This window comes from Corvus brachyrhynchos, unplaced genomic scaffold (assembly GCF_000691975.1).
Source record: "Corvus brachyrhynchos isolate BGI_N302 unplaced genomic scaffold, ASM69197v1 scaffold6, whole genome shotgun sequence".
In the NCBI taxonomy this organism is placed as follows: Eukaryota; Metazoa; Chordata; class Aves; order Passeriformes; family Corvidae; genus Corvus; species Corvus brachyrhynchos.
In genome coordinates, this window is record NW_008238632.1 from 75681 (window position 1) to 98023 (window position 22343).

Sequence of the window (22343 nt, forward strand, 5' to 3'; positions counted from 1 at the left end):
ATCTTCATCAGGATTTCTGTGCAAGAATATGGACACTTTCCTGAAAATGAAAGTCTGCAGAGAAATTTCTGTCTCCAAAAAGAAGTGCGAAGAAGACCCAAGGATAAAATTCTGCTTTATTTTCTTGATGATAAATAGCTTTTCTTCCAAAAATTGAAGGCAAGCGGATAGTACAGTCACAAGATATTTTTAATGCCCCAATTTCTTATATTTAAACTTCTTTACTACAATAAATTGTGATAAATTTGCACAAGCTGTTCTAGTGCTCTGTTATTAGGACCTAGAATCTACACTGCTATGTAAATTTGCTGTTACACTCACCTTTTAAAACATTTTTGCACGAATTTTCTCTAGAAACTATATTTCCTCCCCTCAGGGACCTCAACAAATATTTGAGCCTACTGCTTGCTAACGAAACCTTGAAAATATGGATGAGAGTGCTCTCTCTCTGGATTATGGACAATGAAGAACAAAAGCTGTAGTAATTTCTCCTCTGGGCCTCTTATCTCAGCTATGAAAAGTTGTTTGATTAAATTGCTCATTTTAGATATAAAAGCTGCTCTGGGACCTGGTGAGTAATATTCGATCTCGTGGGACAAAACATACTTTACTGATGTGAGAATTTATTTAATAGGCAGGTATTTTTTAATATTAATTAATATTTATACATGTATTTTATGACATGCTTCAAAAAGTGAGTTATGTGCTACTCTGACTTATGTATTTCAACAAGAGTATTTTTGATATTTTATGCTGCTCTTCTATGTAAACCACAATACTACCCAGTGCTAACTTACGTATTTATGTAAGATAACTTTTGCAATATGCACCCAGTACCTGTTGTGCTGTAAAACATGTATCTTTAATGCCCTTATCAATTTCATACTAAAATTAATACTATACCATTGAGTATAATAACTCTAAATGGAAATCGGATACTACTTCACTTTAATTAATACTTTAAAAAACTGTTATAACAATGTTTGCTTAGTCATTATGCATACCTTCTGAAGAGCTGGCATCACAGTATCCTCTTCTCCAAAGACACATGGCACCATGGTACACAGATGAATGTGGTGCCCTATGGGACAATTTACTGTGAAGAGCAGTATGTGTCGCCTATAAGGAAGAAAACAAACCAACCAACTTTTTTTTTTTAATTCCAGCAATTCTTAAGTTTTCTTTCCATACATTTGGTAGTATCATTGTCAGAATTGCATTTAGCTGGAGAAGCTTATCCAGGCCACAGCTTCAAAGTGTTAACCAGAGATTCAGCAGAGAATAAGAAAGGAGAGTTAATGCCCCCCACACACACTGGCATTTTTTAATTCCATCTTCTTTCAACTGAAATTTAAATGCCCCTTAGCCACTAACAGACAGTGGGAAGAGAATGCCTTCCATGCTTACCAAGATATTTCTCTTTTGGAATAAAATGGGGAAGTGGTCAACAAGCCCATTTGTCTCCCATACCTTTTGTAAATTAAATCTGACTGAAAGCCTCCTGTCTCTGACTGGAGTAGAGAGAATCAAAGGTGGGAAGCTTATAAATTTGAGATGATGGTATATCTTAGCTTTGAAATTCACAGGTGCAAAAAGACACATTTTTGGCCTCCCTACAGTACAGAGAGACAACTTTTAGAAGCTACACTAAGAAAATACATGTGAATGCAGAACTAGATGTGAATGCAGAACTAGATGTGAATGCAGTCTATAAATATAACTATTCCAGTTTTAGTCTGAATCAAAACAAGTAAAGAGCACTATTAAAGATCTTTGATTTAATTTCAGCATGCTAGTGTTGTGGTATTTTCTTTCTATGCCTATTTATTTGACATCTTACTTAATCTTTTAAAAATACATTTTGTTTCATCTCTTTGAGATGAAACTGGTGATTTTCTCTTTTTGGAAAAGTAGAAGGCCTCAGTAAATTAGTCAGGAATGTTATGCTTATGACAAGACATGAAGATTTTGTTTTCCTGGTTTCCCTAGAAGGATTTTCAGAAAATAACATATCAAGCACTCTTGCTTTTTACCTATTTCTGTCAGCCAATGCCCCACACTGTATATTTAGTTTTACATGCAAAGGGAAAAAAATCATATTGAGCAGTATGTGAATGGGAAGTAAGATATGCAAGACTTCGTGGATAATGTTAGAATTTATCCTGTCATGTTTCATAAATCCTGTTTCAGAAAAAGCATTGAAACCTCCTAGGGTATCATCATGCTTTTACAGTTCCACTAAAATGCTAATTCTTACATCTTTCTTGCTACTCCAGGGAACATTTCGAATCATTCTAGCTAGAAACACTTCTAAGTAGGAATTTGTAAGAATTTAATTTTTTTTTTTTTTTTTTTAGCAAATCTGTGATTTTTCTAGTTAAATCCTCTTAAGTACGAGTAAAGAACTCAAAATCTTTATAAAAGTTTTGGCAAATTCACAGCAATTTGGCAGTTTTACCAAATCCTACCTATCAACTAGTCTGATACTCCAAAAACTTTTGTTTTAGGAAATAAACTCTTACTGTGTTACTGTGTAAAGTAAGCAATCATTTTAAGCCTTAGCTAAAGAGTCAGGACAGAAATGAAGCCTCATACATACCCAACAGGAAGATTTATCACAGTAGCTTTGGTTGCAGATGTACGCATCTTTAACACAAGTTCCCCAGGAGTCACAGATTTCCAAGAGAAACGTTCAACCCTCAGCACGCCCATTGAACATTCTTGTTTAGTACCTAGATTAAGAAAAAAACCCAAGAAAATACACCCCACACAATATGGGGAGGGTGAATAACAATAACATTCAGACACATCTATGCAGAATCTGTTGCTACTTGACACTTATTAAAGTCTTCCTGTGGCCTTCACTAACACAGAAAAATCCAGTCATTTAAAATGCACTGGTGGTACAAAACATGGCTTACTTGTACCATTTGCTAGAAAATAATGGTTAAAAGAATGTATTACTAAGATGTATACATCAGACATCTTCCAAGGCACTTAAGGCTGCTGTAAAACTCCATAGAAACCCTTTCTGTCCACATGCAAAGGAAGCAAACAGCCATAAAAAACTCGTATTTATTTATGTTTATTTATATTTATATCTTATAGTTTAACTATCTACACAGAATGGTCAGTTTGGTTTTTTAAACTTTCTTTTGGTTCTCTCTACTCTACTCCAGATGCACTAAAATTACATCCATGTCCAATGTTTAAATATCTGATTAATCTAAGCCAATTACCATAAAGTCTTAGCTTTCTTGAATTCCATTCTAAGTTTTTCATTAAATACAAGAGATTTCTATTTAAATCATTCAAGTTGCTAGATCTTGAAAAAGCCAACTTTAAATGTACTGGAGAGCTTATTGTGAACCAGTTTAAAAATAATTTCAGAATTATACTTTGGTTATATTGCTGTTTTTGCTGCATTATGATCAGCTAAGGCATAAGTTAGCTTGCAAGAATGGAATCTGTAGAAAAGAAACTCCAAGAAACACAAGGAAATCCATTCCAGGAATATACAAATGAAAAGCTTCCAGCAAATCATAATAAACAGTAAAGGGAGAGATCCTTTCATGAAAATGTTCATCATCAATATGAAATAATGACGAAGTATTGCTTGAATATCAGTGTATTTCTTAAAATCAATTTGACTATTTCAAACTCTTGCTAAACTCTCAAATTGTGCCCAAGTCCATAACAGACAAACACGACAGCACAAACATATTCAAGAATGGGAAAACACAACATTAACATTTTTTGTGTTGGCCTTACCTTCAGTAACATACCAGTGTACTAATGCAGAAAAGCTAACCAGGATTTCAATGGGCATCAGACTGTCCACAAGTAAATAATAGAAGACTTCGTCATCAGTAGACTGTATAGAAAAACAGACATTTGTTCATCCTTCATTTCCATTGAATGTTATCTGACTGGCCTTATACAAAATAGGACTAAGACTTCTGATATGGTGACCTTAGTTATGATCTGGGAAGCAAGCAATTAATTGTCACTACTTCTTCCAAATTTCAGACATGTCATTTAAGCCCAGAGCCTCATGCTGCATGTATAATAATGTTCAGTTAAAAGCTAAAAGGAAACAGAATGCTTTTTGGCATGAGAATATATCTACTTTTATATTATAGTCATCATATGTACCTCAGTGTAGGTACAAGCAACAGAAGACCAAAAATTTTGTTTCATGCTGCAACTTTCTGATTCAAATTAATTAAAGAAAGCTTGAAAGAAATAAGTACTTTTTAATTGGTAGATATGAGTGATCCTCCCTCATAAAGGGGTTCTTCTCCTACAAAACTCTATGGGGACAACATCTTTAACTCTCAACTTTAATACATAATTCCTATGCCAATGTTAGAAACCATAGAATGATTCTACTGTTCCTAGAAATTCTTCAAAATCTAATGGTGAATGAGCTTCTTTCTTCAGAACTGTTACAGTACATGTCTTCCTGGATATTCCAGAGTCATATAAAGCCATTTTTTTGGTATTTTTATCTTCTTACCATAACATTAAAAAGTTCTTTTATAAGCATAATACAGAATTTACCCCATACTGTAAACATCTCATCTCTTTCAATGTAAGAAATTAGAACGATTTTACAGCAAAGGGTTAGGTTTTGTTTGGCTCAAGAGCACACAGCCTCACATAGTCTTAATGCTGATTATGGCTTAGGAAAGTATATCACGCAGTCATTAGGAAAATTTCTTGTGATGTGATTACAGAGAGGTGGGAAATTGCAAGTGTACTACAATTATGAAGCATAATCCATGTTGTTAACCTTCTCAGTACAGGATTTTACATGAAGTTCATGCCTGGAGTTTACATTTCAGTGCTCTACAATTACACTTCAGATACACTATAATATAAGAGCTGGAACAGGATATTCAAGCACGTTGAATAACCTTCTGATAATATGCATGACAGGTTTAAAGAAATTCCATTATTTTAATGTAACTAAGGAGTATTTCTAAATCCCTGCACCAGGATGCTGTAAACAGCAAAATGACTTAGCATTTAAAGAGAAAATGGAGGGTTATGCTAAACAGACTCACAATTTGGGTTTTAGGTGACAGGTGAAGATGAAGGAGAATTGAAGGGCAGATTCTGTAGATGAATCATCATTAAACTCAATTCAGACATCAAATCGTTAAAAGGTAGTTTTAAATCAAAATAAAGAGTGGGCAGAGATCTGATTCACTATCAATTTTCTTTACATAAGCCATTTTTCTGTTATTGTGCAGTGGCATTCCTCAGCATTTTTTCCTTGCCTTAAAGATAGATAGATAGATAGATAGATAGATAGATATAATGAACAATATTTGCTTGCAAACACACATTTGTATTGACTACATTAATCCTAATGCATTATTATTTTTCAGTAATAGCAGTTCTATATGATCCACCAATATCCTTTAGGATATATGTGTTACCTAATTATGTAAGACTTAGACAAAAAAAAAGCACAATACAGTCATTTACCATAAAACATGTCTTCTGATAATTATAAGCATATGTATGTGGCTTGTGGAAAACATACAGGTTCCTAAGAAGAAAATAAAATTGAAATATAAGATATATATGATTGTAAGAAAATAATCAGTATAAATTGCATTGTTTAGTTAATGTCTATTTCATTGCACAAGATATTAATTTTACTTTCATAAGTCAGACTCCCAGCTATTTCTCAGAGACAGTTCAACATTTTTAGTTATAAAAAAGGTGAATAAAATTAATCTCCAGAGAAAGCAGCTGAAATTAATTAGTATATTTGCTGCATTTCTACACTTTTCCATTGGAGGTCAGGCCACTAATTTGTTTATTTTTAATCTATAAATGGTAACATGCTAATATTACTCTAAAACTCCCATGCCCACCTGAAAATTACTGTAATAACATGTTATATAAAGTATAACTGTAAGGAAGGATTGTTTTATCTATTTTATTAATGGTTTTTTCAGTTCTGTGCTGTTGCAGACCTTCAGAGAGCTACATAGTTCCAGGCAACAATTTTTTCTGATTTTGATGGCACCAAGGGAGACATAATTGGCTTCAGCTTTAATTGAGGATGGAATCAGATGTGAGCCAATGTTTTGATTACTCGAAAACTCCACAGGGATCCTGATCTACTGATGACATACCAATTCCTACAATGACTAAAATATTCCTCACTTCTCAAAGTTGATGTGAACTATGAACATTAATCTTATTTTCACTGTATCTGAGATGTAGGTATGTCAGAGAAGGAAAAGCTTTCAACTGAACAGACAAGTAAACTGAAAGTCTTAGGTGCCTAATTTCTTCTGAGGGATAAATTCTTCAAAGGTCAATGAAGGTGCTCTGTTAACAGCTGCTTTATCAGTTGACTGTGAAAATAAACTCTCACTCATTTAGAGATAAGAAAATGACAAATACTTTATACCTTAATTAATAGTAATATTGGTCTACAAAAGGTCAACAGTACTTTAACCTTTGGCTAACAAGTTAGAAAGTTCATATTTCACATTCTCTCTGTATGACACTGTGAGAAAGACTTTTAAAGGAAATTATATTGCTTGTGATGCTTTTTTTTCCTGAATGCCATATCTTCCTGGACCTGGGACTACCTAAAAATAGCAGGCAAATCTTAACAAGGCCTAAAGTGATCTATGACTTTTTATTCCTAAAGTTCCTGTACTGCTGGCTGGTATAAAAATTACACATTCACCTTTAGAGAGTAAGCAGAGTTTAATATCTGCTCAAGAAAACACTCATTTATGAAAACAGAAGCTTCAAAAAGAAATCTCAGTTACACATTCAAACAAAAAAAAGAACTGAGTGAAGTTTCTCTGATAAAATTACTTCCCTCAGCATTTTTAGATGTTCTAAAGGATATGCATTGTACCAGGCTCCTTAAATCTGAAAGACAGAAGCTAAAGGTATGATGCTACAAGTACACTAGCTTTTTTTATGTTTTCAGAGGCACAAATGCCTTGAAATTATATTGAAAAGGGAGTGAGACAAAACACCTAGCTGATCAAGCAAAACTATGCTGATGGCAACAACTTTTTTTCGCTTTAGAATCATGTTGTTCTGACGCAGACTGTGTCTGCCCAGTGCCCCACGAGTTCTAAAAGGACCTAATGGCCGCAACACTCCATGACCTACAATCTTCCACCCCAGCAGCAGTCTGACAGCTGCTCTATGGAGCTGGTGGTGGCGTTCTCCACTCTGTTCTGGAGGACACACCCAAGGCAAAGACCAGGGCTGCAGCTACAGACGCACTGTCAACAGGGACAGTAAGTCTGGTCTGAAGAGTAGCCTTGAAGCCACCCTGAAAGGCAGGACAGTTATACTCTTAAGAAGATACAATTTTTATATAGTCATGTTTTGAATTTACCATTGTTATACTGTATATTATATGGAATAAAACCCAAACTCTCTATTCCTTACTGGAAACACACACAGAAGTCTTCAAAGCTCATCCAGGTTTCCCTGGAAACTGAAGTCTTTTCTGACTCTGTTTCATCCTTTGATTTAGTCCCTGTGTAGCTCTTCATATCAGTATCAGCTGTTTCTGACATTTGTTTTGCATCTAAACTGATATTCTCAGGTAACTCTTCTGCAAAGATAAAAAGACACACAGAGCCAATACAGGGACAATACGCAAGTTAAAAGTATCATTCTTAAAAATTATGCTAAAATTACAAGGAAATTATCCATACATCAGTTATTACGCATACAGTTTAAAACTAAAAGCTATCCCACTAATCTAAAGAGCTTAAATGGTGACTGAAACAACTCTGTATGAAATTTAGTGCTTGCACCTGCACCTGCTTATGTAGTCTGCCTCAATAAACTACCACATATTGATCTGTGCCCTAGAATCTTCAATATCAGTTTGTTAGGTACACATATATATGAATTCTGCAAACCTAAATTCATCTATATAAAGAAAAATACATCCCCTTGTCCAAAGAGCCTATTCAGTGAAAAGCTAATGAGGCAGAATATTCCAGCCAACAGAAAACAATACACAGAAATGTGGAGGACACGAGACCCAGCCTTGCCGCTAGTACTCAGTACCGGCTATGATGCTACTCACACAAATCAGTCTACTTCTAAACAGAAACAGATTTGAACTAGATTACATGAATTTTCTTGAATGAAAATCAGAACTAAGGTCAGATTCATGCCAAAATATAGACACAGACATATATAGACAGATTTTGCAATCTCTTGATAACTTTTTATGTTGTAATGTAACTTTCTCTGCATTTATTCTGTGAGATTCATATAAATAGTTACTGAAAATGTTTGACTTGGCCCAGAAAAAAGTTTTGAGAATAGCTCAACACCTGAGAATAGAAGAACTGAACAGCTATTAATTTAGAATATTAATTTAGAATGCTTGCTAAGGAAAAAGATGAGGTAATATTCAAATATAAGGTATAACAAATGAGAAACCTATTAGAAACATACATAATTTATATTTAAATGTGCTTTGTAATATTTCACTATCACCAGGACACACAGAGCTGATGTGTGGCTAAAGTGTGGCTCTAAATTAGTTTGCAACTATTTTTCAAGAACTGAAAGAAATGCAATATAGGGAAAGGCACCAAAGGCCTTTTACCTTTCCTTCAACTATGGAATAACTACCTGAAAGCCAAAAAACCGAGGCTTTTGCTTCAATTTCAGTTAACTTAGGTGTTAGGCTTCCAGTAAAATAACCACAGTGCTCTTATTTTTAAGAGCCTTTTCTTTTTCTGACCAAATCCTTCAAACATTCAAAGTAATTTAAAAAATGAGATATTCATTTGGAAAAATTTTGAATACTCTTTAAATAGTGATGTAAAACACATTTCTAAGGAACGTTCATTAAAAGAAAGCTGGTTTTTGGCTCATTTTTCTGCCATTTTTTCAGAAAAAAAGAAAACAAGACTATAATTCACAGTTCTTTAAAAAGAGCTCTGTGTACAAAATCCACTGTATTTTCCTGGAGAGTAACTTGTGAGAAGTGTTTGAATTTTTCTGAATACCAAACTGAAGATTTTACTCTATGTAATTATACATTACCAGTTCCTTGAAATCTTTTCCATATATAAGTAAGACTGCTGATAGATGTACATGAGCATTAACACTGATGTTGAACAACATGGGAACGGCAAACATCTGACTATAAACTTCACACACACTTACCTTTACTGGATAACTCTGCATTTTGATGGCACAAGGCAATGGTCTCCTATATAGTGAAAGAACAAAACAAGAAAAAGTAATGATGGTGATCATAATCTTGCATTATTTTCTTAGAGAAAATACCTGATTTTGGGGCAGTCCTTCCAGAGACAGAGGAACAAGCTGGGAAGTTATCAGCACAGGTTTGGGCTGGGTTTTTAAAATGAAAATTAAAAGTAGCAAATTTCGTTGTAATACCTACATACATATCACCAACAGACAGACTGATGTTTTTCTAGAGAAGTATATGTGATCTAGAGTCTGAGATAAAAGCTGTTTCAGATACCTACCACTCCACTATTAAAACAATGTTCTTTGATACTCCTGTTTTTTAACAAAAAAGTAAGTTTTATTCTAAGAACTAATACTCCTACAAACAATTCCATTTTTATCTGTTACCATTCTTGAAAAATATATGGAGGGCTCCTTTTCCAACAAGCATTTCTTACTGTACACAGTACACATTTCTTACTGTACACAACTGTCACTAGCAACAGCATTCTTGATTACAACAGCATCTTTTGTTTTCAATCACTGTATAAATAAAAAGTAGCCTCTTCTTTAATGCTTTTGGCAAAGAAGTTTATCCTGGTCAACCCCAGCTCCAAGCTAGAATTGCTGAACTAATATGAATGCAATATACTGCTGCTTACACTTCAAGTTCAAATGAAGTTAGCCAGCCTTTCAGGAAGTCCACTCATCAAATTTACAAAGACAGGGTCCTTGTCTTTGAGAGGTTAAAATCTTCGATTTAAAAATGTGTGTCTAGTCATCCTTCCTTCTGACTGTCCTCTAGTCTGCAATATGACATACACTGAAAAAGAGTCACTTCCACCTCTTTTTTTTTCTTGAATGAGGTTGAGCAGGAGAAAGAGATTGCAGTTTCCAGTTTACTTCCTATTTGAATGTAGTAATATTAATGGCTTAGCTGGACTAGCTTTGCCTTTTCAAAGATAAATATTAAAGCCTAAAAAGGCTACTACAAACGAATTTGCAAGCTTCCTTTCATCCCAGGTCTCCCTTTACCTAGATTTGTCACCCTTCTCCCCACCCAAACTCCTCATATATACCCTTATAGATCTTTACATGTGTCAAAGGTGCTGATGCTGAAGCTGGTAGGATTGACCTGGCCAGCAGCTGGATACACACGGTAATTTTCTGTTCTGCATTTCAAAGAGGAGCTGTGGGAGCAGTGCTGACCTGGAGCTACTTTTATGCTTTTTCAGTACAATCAAGAAATATATTTTGAGGGGCAGACTGACATAATTTAGAGAGTCTGAGTTAGACTCGATGGCAGGTCACAACAGTACCTAAATCTTGCACAAGGTCATTGTGCTGGAAATCCAGGTCTGCCTCAACCCTCCTATTACAGACTACCCTGCATACATTATGTGAAGGCACCTGTGAATACTTCCTTAGAGGAAAATCTTATGGCTTTCTACTTTAATTTCTAGCTGCAGTAAAAGTCTTCCTGCAGCATTTTACAGAATCTCCATGGACTCAGGACAGGAGAACAGGTTCAGGAATCTCACCTCTGGCAAAATTTTAGGTGTTTGATGTTTTCTGAATTAACAAAGGAAAGAGCTGAGCAAGTAAACTACTGATTTACTTGTCTCTATCCCAAAACTGGAGGCAGCAAATAATTTAATACACATAATTTAACTGTAATATTGTTTATTAAGGGAATTTCGAAGTCCTATTTTTGCACAGCACAAATCTGAAATTCTATTCCAAATCTGTTATGGTTTTTTTAAAAAATGTTCATGAGTCAAAGCTGGGGACAGACCTGTTATTAAGAGCAATTAAGGGAAAAATTAAGACTGCTGAAATCATTAACACTTGGGTTAAGAATTTAGTAATTGAAATATATTGCATTTTAGAGGGTTTTTTCCGATTAATTTCTTATTTTTCTAGAGCAAATGAGCTGAAAAGGTGCACTATAGGATCTTGCAAATACCCACGTACTTCAGCTCCTGTTTCCAGAATTCTGTACACACAACTCTTCAAAACCAGCAAAACTGTGATCACTTGTCATGTCACATTGACAGTCATGCCTCAATATATGAGTCTGAAAAAATCATACAGACTATCTCTTCCCTTTAAACTGATGCCATGATGATTTTTTGCCTTTTCTTTTAAACCCCTTTTATACCTTTTTACAACTTCTGTATTCTTAGTGCTTTTTGCCTACATTCTTGGACTTGTTTGTCAAGCTAGGAGATTAAATATTTTAGAAGCTTCTTAGTTAGGGATCAGTGTGCCCCAGACCCCAAGGTCCTCTCCAGAACACATTCTGTAAACTAAGATAGAACCATCCAGGGGAAGGCTCCTCGGGGAGGGGGGCTTCAGAAGAACACATGCACAGAGCTGTCATGGTGACATGCACATGCATGTGAGCCTACAACTTTCAAGATTCCAATATTGCCAAATTTCCTGTAGGAGTCCCAGGATTTACCAAACAGATACATGTCAGCTGTGCAATTTATTGGGTTTCTTCTCAGAAATCCTGGGCATGTCCAAAATATAAGAAGTATGAGATTTACTGTATAAGCCTTGGAGACTGCAACATCTGTACTACAAGTCTAGCAATTTCTGCCCAATATACTGTTCATGGACAGTACACATGATCCATACTTCCAGTATGGACATGAGGTAGCTTAATATAGAGCTACTTTGTCAGTACTAACAGTCAGCAGCAGGAAAACCTGGAGAGATACAGAAAATCCTCAAAAACTGAGTCAACAGAATTTCCAGTAAAGAAGGAGAACGTGCCCTGGAAAACCTGGATGCTTAGTAACTTCATCCAGTCTGAGCTGTGAAACCAGTCTAACCACAGCTGTGTAGACTCCCATAGGCTCATTTAGTCAGCTTTTGGAGCACAAACACAACATGGTCAAAAACTGCTTTTCTAATGGTACAGGATGTGTTCATCTACCTAATCCTCACTGATTTGAAGACAACCAGAGTGTCAAGAAAGTTCCCATTCTTTTATACTATTGCCTCATATACTGTGCCTAAGACATTGGCACAGAAAGAGAAAATAAAGGCATTTTTCCTCCTTAATGATCACACATTGCCTGAAAAGTCAGCTTTCCTGCTACAGTATCTGATACAGAAGAATATTAGAAAAGACTTAGATCCAGCTGTGAAACATGGAATTATGCACACAGATTCTGGGAGAAATACTTATTGTTCTTCCCTCAATGACTGGAAAATCTTAATGAAAATTGTGAGGAAAATTCTGTAGTTAACTTAAAAATCTAATTTATCATCTATTATGTTTCATAATCACTAATGCACATTTGTAAAAATAATGGTAATTCACATATTTGTAGCTATCTTGTTACTTTCAAGGATTCATTCATATTTTTAAACTCCTATAGCTATATTTTTATTCTATTCAAATCTACCAAATAATACGTTTTAAAATTTATCTTGTATTCTTATAAAAAGAGTAGCCTTTTCTACCGTAGAAATGACATATGACAAAACTTAACACCCCATTTTTTCTGTGAAAAACACAAGTCTTCTTCAAAAAATAAGCTCTCTGGATATAACTGCAGGTGAAGGAATAAAGTTTCAGGTACTCTATTTTTAAGATTAAAAATCCATTTCAAATACTTCAAAATGACAGAGATGACTAAAATATTTCTTAAGATCCAACCCTGTATTAAATTTAAAGGTTTGATGTTGACCTGAGAGTTGTATCATCAAAGGGTTTTGCCTCTACAGTCATTTGGACACAGTCTTTTTTTATTCCTCAGTCACTATGTTCACTAAATGGAGTATCAGTTGTCATTTTAGCTGTGATGTGAGTGAAGGTAACAGAGGTGGATTTTGAAAAAAAGGCAATGTTACAAATGAACTAACATCTGCAAAGTTTTGCACAAACTGGGTATAGAAATAGCTTAAAGAAATAGCTTAAAAATACTGGATTACTAACTTGGCATCTCTTTCATTCAGTCTCTAATGTTGAAGCTGCCCAATTCGTATGTGCAAGTAGATGACTGTGGGCCCATCAAAGTGTCTCTATACCACAAATGTCTAAATGCCTCTTCTCAAGTCCCTCTTCTAATTCATGTGCCTCATATGTGATGTGTAATTTTTCCCTGAAAATAACAAGCAGGGAATTTCCATCTTATGCAGGTTGAAGCAATTTTCAAAATGATAAAATTTGTAAAGAAAATAGACCCTAGCCCTCCTGTTGACTCAATACCAATTCACTGCACTTAGGAAATGTAACACAAGAAGGATTAGAGAGAAAAGAAGAAAAATCTTATTATGACAGAACAGTCTGTAATGTTTATGGGGAACATGAAAAGAGCACACAACACAGCATGCAAATTAAATAAACTGGTATCAGTTGCACAACAGAAGGTAAGATTGAGTTTGAATATATAAATAGACAGACTGAAATAAGAAAAATGAAGGAATCATGAACATTAAAGAACAAGTTTTTTGTGTTTTTGTCACTGGGAAAGAGGAAATCAGCATTGCCAGGGAGCGTGACACTGAAGAAGCCACAAAGAGAAATATGAGTGTTCTGCTTAGGATGTATAAATATAGCAATCAGGTCAGTATATTAAAATATCTAGTAGCCATTGCACATACTGATGGTAAACATATTTGGATTAGATTTTCTTGCTTTGCATTTCTTCAAACAGAACACATAGAGCTTTATTCTCAATGGAATTGGAGATAACTTCTATCAAGAAATTAATTACAATGAAGCATATCCAAGTAGGCTTTTGAAAGGCAGATCTACAAGGAAACACTACTCCAGGATAATCTTTTTGTCAGAAGCATTTGACAAAATTACTGTTGCATAAAACTGCAAGACTGTGCAATTTACATATGATGACTGTTTTGGTTTTTTCCTGGCCAAAAATACTTTCACATGTATTTCAATGTATCCTACACTTATAAATTACTTAGTTTCCTACTGAACAAGAAAAAAAGAGAGCTTCTCCATTAAAGAATTTGGCCCTCTGTTATGGAGTTTTTAAACAAAAAATTAACAAAATCCATTTTCTTAAAACCAGTGATTCAAGATCATTTTAACTACTAAAATTAGGTATTTTAAAATATTTTTTCCTAATGCAAATCCCAAAAGCTTTCAGGACTGTAAAATCAGTGAATGGGAAAGTCAGAGCAAAAAAAAAAGTTTGAAAAATTCAATAATAAAGCAGTTCTATTTTTTGGCATGAGTACTTTGGGGACATGAGGGATAACGGCATGTCTTTCAACTTCGTATTTTTCAAAGAAGGTACATCCAGCTCCCAGAATTTTGTCTTTCATGTATCACTAGTCTCCGTTTCTGTGACAACAGACCTTAGGAACAGTGAATCAGATATTCAGTAATGTTACTTCATGCAGTTTGTATTGGACTGAATTGAAATATGCCAATTTAAACTTGCCGAGCATCTGGCACAGCAGCTGACTGAATTTCAGTCAGCTTAAAGCATAAAACTGCTGTATCCCAAAGATTTACCAAATCTGTATCAAAGGTTTTAAAGCAGATGTCTCTTGACTAACAATCACACAGTTTAAAATGGAGACAAAGTTATTTACATTCATTATATTACAATACAAAATTCTAAAAATTAGCAGTAATCTAGTGAATTGGGGATACCAAAGCTTCTCTTTCAATGTTTTTTTAATCACTAACTGATTTGTTTTTAAAAAGTATATATTGTTATTTCAAGTGTTAAAACTACAGAAAGAAAGCTCTCCCATTATGAATTTGACAGAGGCATCCACATAATATTGTTGATGAAAAGATTTAATCGGTGAAAAAGACAATTGTTCTCCAAGTTAAAAACCATCTCCTTTTCCAATCTGTAAAAACAAAGTTCTACTTGCATACTTCAGCTATTAACAGACATAGCATTTTTCAGCTGAGGTTTAAATTGAGGCAAAAGTAAAGATCATGTACAAGTCAATTAGCTGCTCATAACTTCTTACGTTTCATGTCTGAATCAGACTGCCCTCAGCCTACGTCCAATCCATGTCTTCTTCCAACCATTCCAGTTTTATCAGTCTCTCTTTCATGTATTTTCATTCTTGCCCTTGTCTTTCCTTGACTGCCTCTCCTACTGTGATAAATCAGCCTTCTAAAACACTCTTGGACTAGGGGAGAAAATCTAAGGGATGTTTCACACTGCTTTGATGCTTCCAGCACATAAACTTCTATTAATTTGCAACTAACCAATTCTGTATTTGTACAACTAGAGACTGAAGTAATGAAAGCAATAATTATTATATACTATAAGATGCTACTTACAGCTCCTTTTCACCCTGTTGCTTTTGTAATGATTTTAGTATGATGCCATTATTAAAAAGATTTTTAAAGGTAAAGTACTATTGAAGTACTAATTAGGCTATTGTTTATAAAATGTACACAAAATACCAAATAGCTAAAGATATCACAGAATCACAGATCACAGATATATTCTATTGTAAAGTATTCTTCTTCACTGCAGAATTGCCTTATTTTAAAATCACTAAATCCACTAGCGATATCCACATGTACATTATCTAAACACACAGTATAGATATAGATCTGAAATACAAAAATTGTATGAGTGTACTCTGCAGAGGCACTCCAAAAATTACATAGAAATCAGCACTCCAAAAATTACATTAAAAATTACTTCCCATTCATTTCAAAATTTACCAAAATAAATTTGGGTTTTTTGGTTCATGAAGGTCATGAACTATCCCTAATAGTATGTCATTTGTCTTCAAATAAATTTTTTAGCCCTACAGACAGTCACTATTCATCAACCAAACACAATAAATGTTATCCCCAAGTATATGAATCAGTTTTTCTCAAAAAATGACAACAGAGATTTTAAAAAAATTAGGTCATCTTTACTGCTGGACTGCATGGATAAGGACTTCGTTGGTGTTTTACCTTTACACAGCACTATGGATGAATATATTTTGTAAGTTATTTTCTATATTGTAATGACATGGAATTTAGCATATATGGAAGAAGTACTCTTTACTTAGGAGAGAAAACAAATAGAGCAAGAGGAACTGTAGCAAACATTTACAAATTGAAACATCACCTTCCCCAAAATATAACTGGATTATTGAATCAGATCCAGATTTTGAGCATAACATCATTGAAAGCACTTGTATGTTGCCTAGACTGCTTTTTCCCTCAATTTTCTTAAAGCCAAAAGAGAAATGCTATCAAATGGTCTTCTGAGTAGTGTTTGCTTCAGTAAGTATGAAATTGAAGAGATGCTGGCACTGCTACATTGTGTTTCTTTGTAGGCATTGAGCAAATGAAATAACTTCAGTGGAGCTCTGTTTGTTTGTTTTTAAGTGAGTATTTAAGTCTCTATTTCTCTATGCTGCCAATTATTTCTCTATATGAATTTTTTTTCATGAAATCTATTGCTCAGAAACTCTTTGAAAGTATCATTTTTTCTCTGTTAAGCAAGTAAGATTTAAACATTAGAAGGAGCATTCTGTTTAAAATTTATCTAAAAGCAGACTTTGGTAGCATATACACATTCCAATTTAAAAACAGATACAATAAAAAAAATCAGTAATTACAAAAATCAGTAATTACAACTTCCCAAAGTCATCCTAGTAATGTTTTATTAAACTTAGGTAAGATTCATCTTATCTATATCGGAAAATTTCAGTGGAGACTTCTACGCAGTAACTAGCATTGGCTTGGGTGGTTTGAGCCAACTCTTAGTGCTGCATCTAGGGAACCTGTTTGGAGGAATGTCCTTCTCTCACAGAGTTGCACAGGAAGCCTGAGGGTCTTAATCATGGCCGAGGATTCCTTTAGAAGGCAGAGCTTCTCAAATTTAAGAGCAGGCCCACTGAGCAGTGAAGCCTTAACTCTTTTTCTAGATCTCACCAGGAGTCTTTCCATTCAGTCCTAGATAAGGAGGCCATTTTAAGGCATGTGTTAATAAAGTTCACATTTTTCTAGTCACATGCTTTCACTGTAGCCAAAATAAACTAATCATAATGTAAACTAAGATTTATTTAAAAGACTGCAGACTATCTTCTTAAGATGCTGCCACCAAAAGCATTTTAAAGAGCAAAACCAAGACAGCGTTAGCAACAGAACATTTAGAATCTGAGGAAAAATCATAAAAAAGAAAGTTAAAGGAAAAGGTATTAAGAAAGATTTCCTACCCAATACACATCAATGTAACTATAGAGTGGAAAGGGTAGAGAAGTTACTTAAATAGAAATGGGGAAAAAAAAAAAGCTTTCTGAAATGTCTTTGAAAACATTTATTTCAGTATTAAATATTTTCTATTTTGTCTTTCACTATCCTTTGTAATATAAAACTGGGTCAAGTTAAAAAACATAGAAATATTATTACCTGAGAATAATCTTCTGCATTTGAGTGTCTCCTATTTTGATTCATGTCCCCATTACTGTCACTTTCATTTTCATCAGTTTCAGTAACAGAAGTGAGATTGGATACAGAATGAAATCCTTTTTTGAGGGTAGACTGTGGAAAGTGGCTAAATAATAAAAGAAAACTCAAAACACTTTAATCCATACATTTTCTTTCAAATTACAGTCTTCATAACTATTCTTAACAGAATTTTGTCAAAATAATTTGTGTCTCCTTTATTTTGAGAGATTCCTAGAGCAGCACAGAATCCATATCTTCCTATATTTCTTGTCATTACTGACTTGGCACTACACACAAACCTATGACAGAAAGACATCTTAACCAACCCTCAAAAAAGCAAAACCCAAGCCAGCTGAAAACTAGACGACAATGCCAGAAGTGAATAAATTACTATGGCCCCTAGACAAGCAAGAATTACTACTTGAATGAAGGTAAGGCAAAATATAAAATGTTTTGTGTCAGAATACTTTTTGTCTTTTCCCTCAAATGGGTCTCCATAGCTACCAGACAGCTAAAATACAGGATAACCAAGGAAACCTGTGCAGGCCTATTCTGGTTCTAGTAAAAGAAAGCTCTGTTGCTGACTTCACTGGAAGTAGAAATAAAAACTAACAGAAATATAAGTAACTCTCTGATTGTTAAGTGAACTAGAAGAAGAGGATCAAACCAATTTTGCATACATGCCAATTAGACGTAAGTGTGTAATTGTGTTATTACAGCAATAAATAACAAATTAAAATCTAGACGTGTTATCTAGCCCCCTTTTAAAGGACTGAGATAATGAAAGATCAAGATCTTTTTCAGTAACAGTCACAATTATCTTGCCTTTGAGTGTTTCAAAATATTTTATTAGAATAGAAGGAAGAGATAAAAAGCTTTCAGTCCCAACTGTGTATCTCAGTCCCTTATCTTATTTACACAGTTATATTACTTTAATGAAATGTTAATACCTGCTATATATTTTTGGCTACTACCTGTTAATTAAATCACAAAGATTAAATGAGCTAATTGTCATGGAAACTTAGTGCATTAAATAAACTATCCTTTCCCAAATGGGGTAATTTGACCATGAAGCAATCTACCAAATATGAAAAAAAATATAAAATCTGTTAACATGCAAATACTTCAACATCTTCATTATTAATCTCTCATTCCTTTGATAGCCTGTTAATTGCTTAGAACATTATAATGTATTTCTACTCCTACTGTTTGAAAACAAACAGTAATTTAAGTACTTTTAACTATCAAAATGCAACTGTATCATCAAAACAATTGCATTCCCAGAATATTCCAAGGTCACTTCTTACACGGACAAATGCTGCTGTTAAAAAAAAAAAAAAATTAAAAATACCTAACTGGTTTATTATCAGTCCATGCAATTATGATGATCAAAATGCACAACCCTCCACATATGTAATTTAGTCAGTTTACTTAGAGATGTACTTAACAAAAGGTGCACACACCCTAAGAAAATACATAAATCTCCAACAATTTACAGCCTGTTGTTGGACTCAGTCTCAAGAAAAGACGTATCCTCCAAAATGACATAAACCTTTTGGTGTACACTGGCTATAAGATACATTCAATGCTTCATGACAGAAGCTCAGTCAGAATAAAAGAGACAGGATTAATAATTCTAGAACTTGTCTACTGAATCATAATGCATATGTTCACATCATCAGCTGGAGCCTGAGAGAAATGTATTATGCAGTGGGTCATAGCAAAAAAACCCACGGCTCTGATACACTTTATGGTAATCTTTCTTTTCTTGTCAGGGAGCAAGTACTATACTCAGCATGGCACATTGACTAGAAGTCATGTATACACCCATTTCTGAAAGTTCTCTAAGACACCCTGTATAAAGACTCTGGTTTTCAAGGGTTTATAGGACTTCCAAACAGTCTTTAGCACAAGGCATTTATACAAAGCTGTGTTTTGACCGTGAGCTTCTTCACCTGCGTTCTCAGGCTTGTTCTATCATAAACAGAGAACAGCTTCTTTTATTCAAAAATATTAAGTGTTCCATATCAAACATGTGATGCCTGTGAAAATACTGACTGGCTAGTCAATTCTTTCCTTGTTATGTGTAAGAATTAAAAAAGACCAGTAGTTTGAGGAAAAATTTGAAATACATCAAAGAATATTCATATTTCTGGCAGAAGTGATCTATTGAATACTCTATGTCTTTGGGGCTACTGGGCAGAGAATCTGGCAAAGCATCTGACAGCACTCCCTGTTCTCCAATGCCAGAAGCCCTGACAAGTGTGTACCTGCCTAGGGAACTGTCCATACTCCGTACAGGGTGTGACAAGTGGGGACCTGTGTGTTCATGTCCACCCCCTGGTAAGCTTTCTCAGTAGTGCAGATATGAGCAGATTGTAGGCAGAAACAGCTAAGCCTAGAGACTTGCATCTCCAACAGGAAGTATATGCTGCAGTCCCAAAACAGGAGGAGTTTGTAAACCTCAGTGACAGGAGGGGGAGGGTAATTGCATATGTATGCCTCTGTGTGCCAGATTAGAACTTCTTGGGATTAGCTACAGGAAGGTGTTCAGAAGTTTTCAGGTGTTTATTAACCTTTTGTGTCTAATATAGTAATTTAGCTGTCGTATTGCCGATATTGATCCTAAATGCAGTTCACTGATAGCTGATTAATTACATGACATCAACACATCAACAGAGTGCTTTGTCCTGATGTGCTTCAGAAATGATCTGAGCAGTTTTTGCCTGTGACACAAGCAAAAATAAGCCAGTGCACTTTCACAGTGCACTTTCACAATGCTAATGCTGAAACTACCTTATATACTCACATGTCTGTTGGTATTGTGATAACACTCAATTTGTAATTCAAAAATAGGCTAGCAATCTCAATATGTTCTTCAGATTTCTCTACCACAGGCTCTGGGAAAAAAGCAACTTGTTAAATATATACATTCATAAAAATATTTAATACTACTAACTTTGAGAAATAAATTTCAATGGGGATTCATCACCCCTAAATAATTTTCCAAGTATCATCCCATGCACTTGAATGGAACAGAAAAACGAGGGATGGTTCTAGGTGACATATCATGAAAAAATAAATGCTTTACACTCTGATCCTCAGCCTGCAAAGTATTAAATTGTGCCTAACTTATATGCAAGGTTATCCAGGGTAGCTCAAAACAACTATGGCAGCACTTTTTGCCTTTGCCAATTTCCTCTATTTCTTATCCCAGCATATTTTGCTAGCCTGCCTGTAACACTTTCAACATACTCAAGCTATCTCGTATCATCCATTTAACTCCATTATGCAGTACAGACAAATCCTAGAAAAAAATTTACTCTAAAACCATGAGTTGATGCAGCAGGACTAGTCACATACTTTAAATTTTTAAAAGGTGTTCAGAAGCTTTAATGGCTCTCCATCAGAGAGCTTCTGAGTTACTTTGATAACATTCCCTCTTCATTTTCTCCACTAGCATGCTTTTTTCAACATAAATTGAGACACTTCTCAAAGCATGTAGGAAATATTGCTAAGAGGAAGTAATACAAAAGTGAGTTCAATTGAAATTAAGCTAACAGATAATAAGTATGGTCCTGAAAATGTTTAAAATAATTAAAATGTAATTAAAAATTCATTTTGGAGTTTTTAGTAGACAAACCTTGGGGTTCAGATGTCACAACAATTTTCTTTTTCGGACGGATAAGCTTCCAAGAAGGAAGTGGGGGTGGTTCTGGAGGTGCTACCAGAGGACAAGACCTAGTTCGAGTGATCAGGACAGGATGGCTGTGTATATGGGAAAGCCCATATTGCCTCATCTTCTCTGAAGAATCAGCCTATGGAACACAAAAGGATAATCTGACTGGGTCAGATCTTCTTTCTCATGATATGTCTAACAAACAAGAACAGTATGCACACAAAGGCATCTAACAGCTTCTGTAACAAATGAAATGAATATAGTTCACCTGACAAGACTACCCAAAAACATGCTGATTAGAATCTGATATTCAGCACAAAAAGTATACTTAAAAGTGTTTACATGTATTTTACTTTTCATAATAGATTCATCACTTCTTTCAACTTATTTAGATAATCATAACATACAAGTGAAGAGAATGAATATGTAAGAAAGCAATAGGCACAACATTTTCTTTCAAGTAATCATATTTAAAAATACTTTCTGAGGGAAAAAGTCCTTACTTCATGCTGAATTTATAAAGTGGCAGAATTCTAAAATCAGTTGGTCTTTTAGATAACTTGTAAAATCTCCATAATGTACTGCTTTGGACCAACATATCATTAAAGCTAAGTTTTTTATTTGGTGGCTAATTCATAAAACACATTAAAGACCCTTTAGTTGACCTGTATACCAAAGCCCTTAGGAACAGACTTAAGAGCAATTTTAGATGTCAACATTGAGTGGTGCTCTTCCCATTAAAATAATAATGGTCCAGTACTTAACATCACATCTGAAAGTTCTGTTACAAGATTTGTACATCCTTTTAATTTTAAAAGCACACTTTCTTTTACATGCTAAATAAATCAACAATAAGTTATTTCTTTAACACGCTCATCAGCAAGTCTCTATGCTTCTACTCATTTTAAAATGTTCCTGAGGTTCTGTATTTAAGAACTCTGGAGAGAAGAATATTGTTGTGGTTGTCAGTTATTTGAAGAGTAGGGAATGAATTAAATTAAAAATGCCAGTTAAAACATCCAAGATTAG

At 34.5% G+C, this 22343-nt stretch overlaps 1 protein-coding gene across 1 annotated transcript in view; it reads right to left on the minus strand.

Annotated features, from left to right (window-relative positions):
• The window catches only part of ADGB (androglobin), an 89731-nt gene that overhangs the window by 42344 nt on the left and 25044 nt on the right, over positions 1-22343 (minus strand). Inside the window, exons 9-17 of the mRNA XM_017737275.1 lie at positions 21279-21453; positions 20445-20535; positions 17597-17741; positions 9196-9241; positions 7447-7615; positions 5497-5560; positions 3772-3874; positions 2600-2732; positions 1005-1119 (exon numbers count right to left, since the gene is read on the minus strand). Coding sequence (XP_017592764.1) covers positions 1005-1119; positions 2600-2732; positions 3772-3874; positions 5497-5560; positions 7447-7615; positions 9196-9241; positions 17597-17741; positions 20445-20535; positions 21279-21453 — 1041 coding nt within the window. The remainder of the gene's footprint in view (positions 1-1004; positions 1120-2599; positions 2733-3771; positions 3875-5496; positions 5561-7446; positions 7616-9195; positions 9242-17596; positions 17742-20444; positions 20536-21278; positions 21454-22343) is intronic.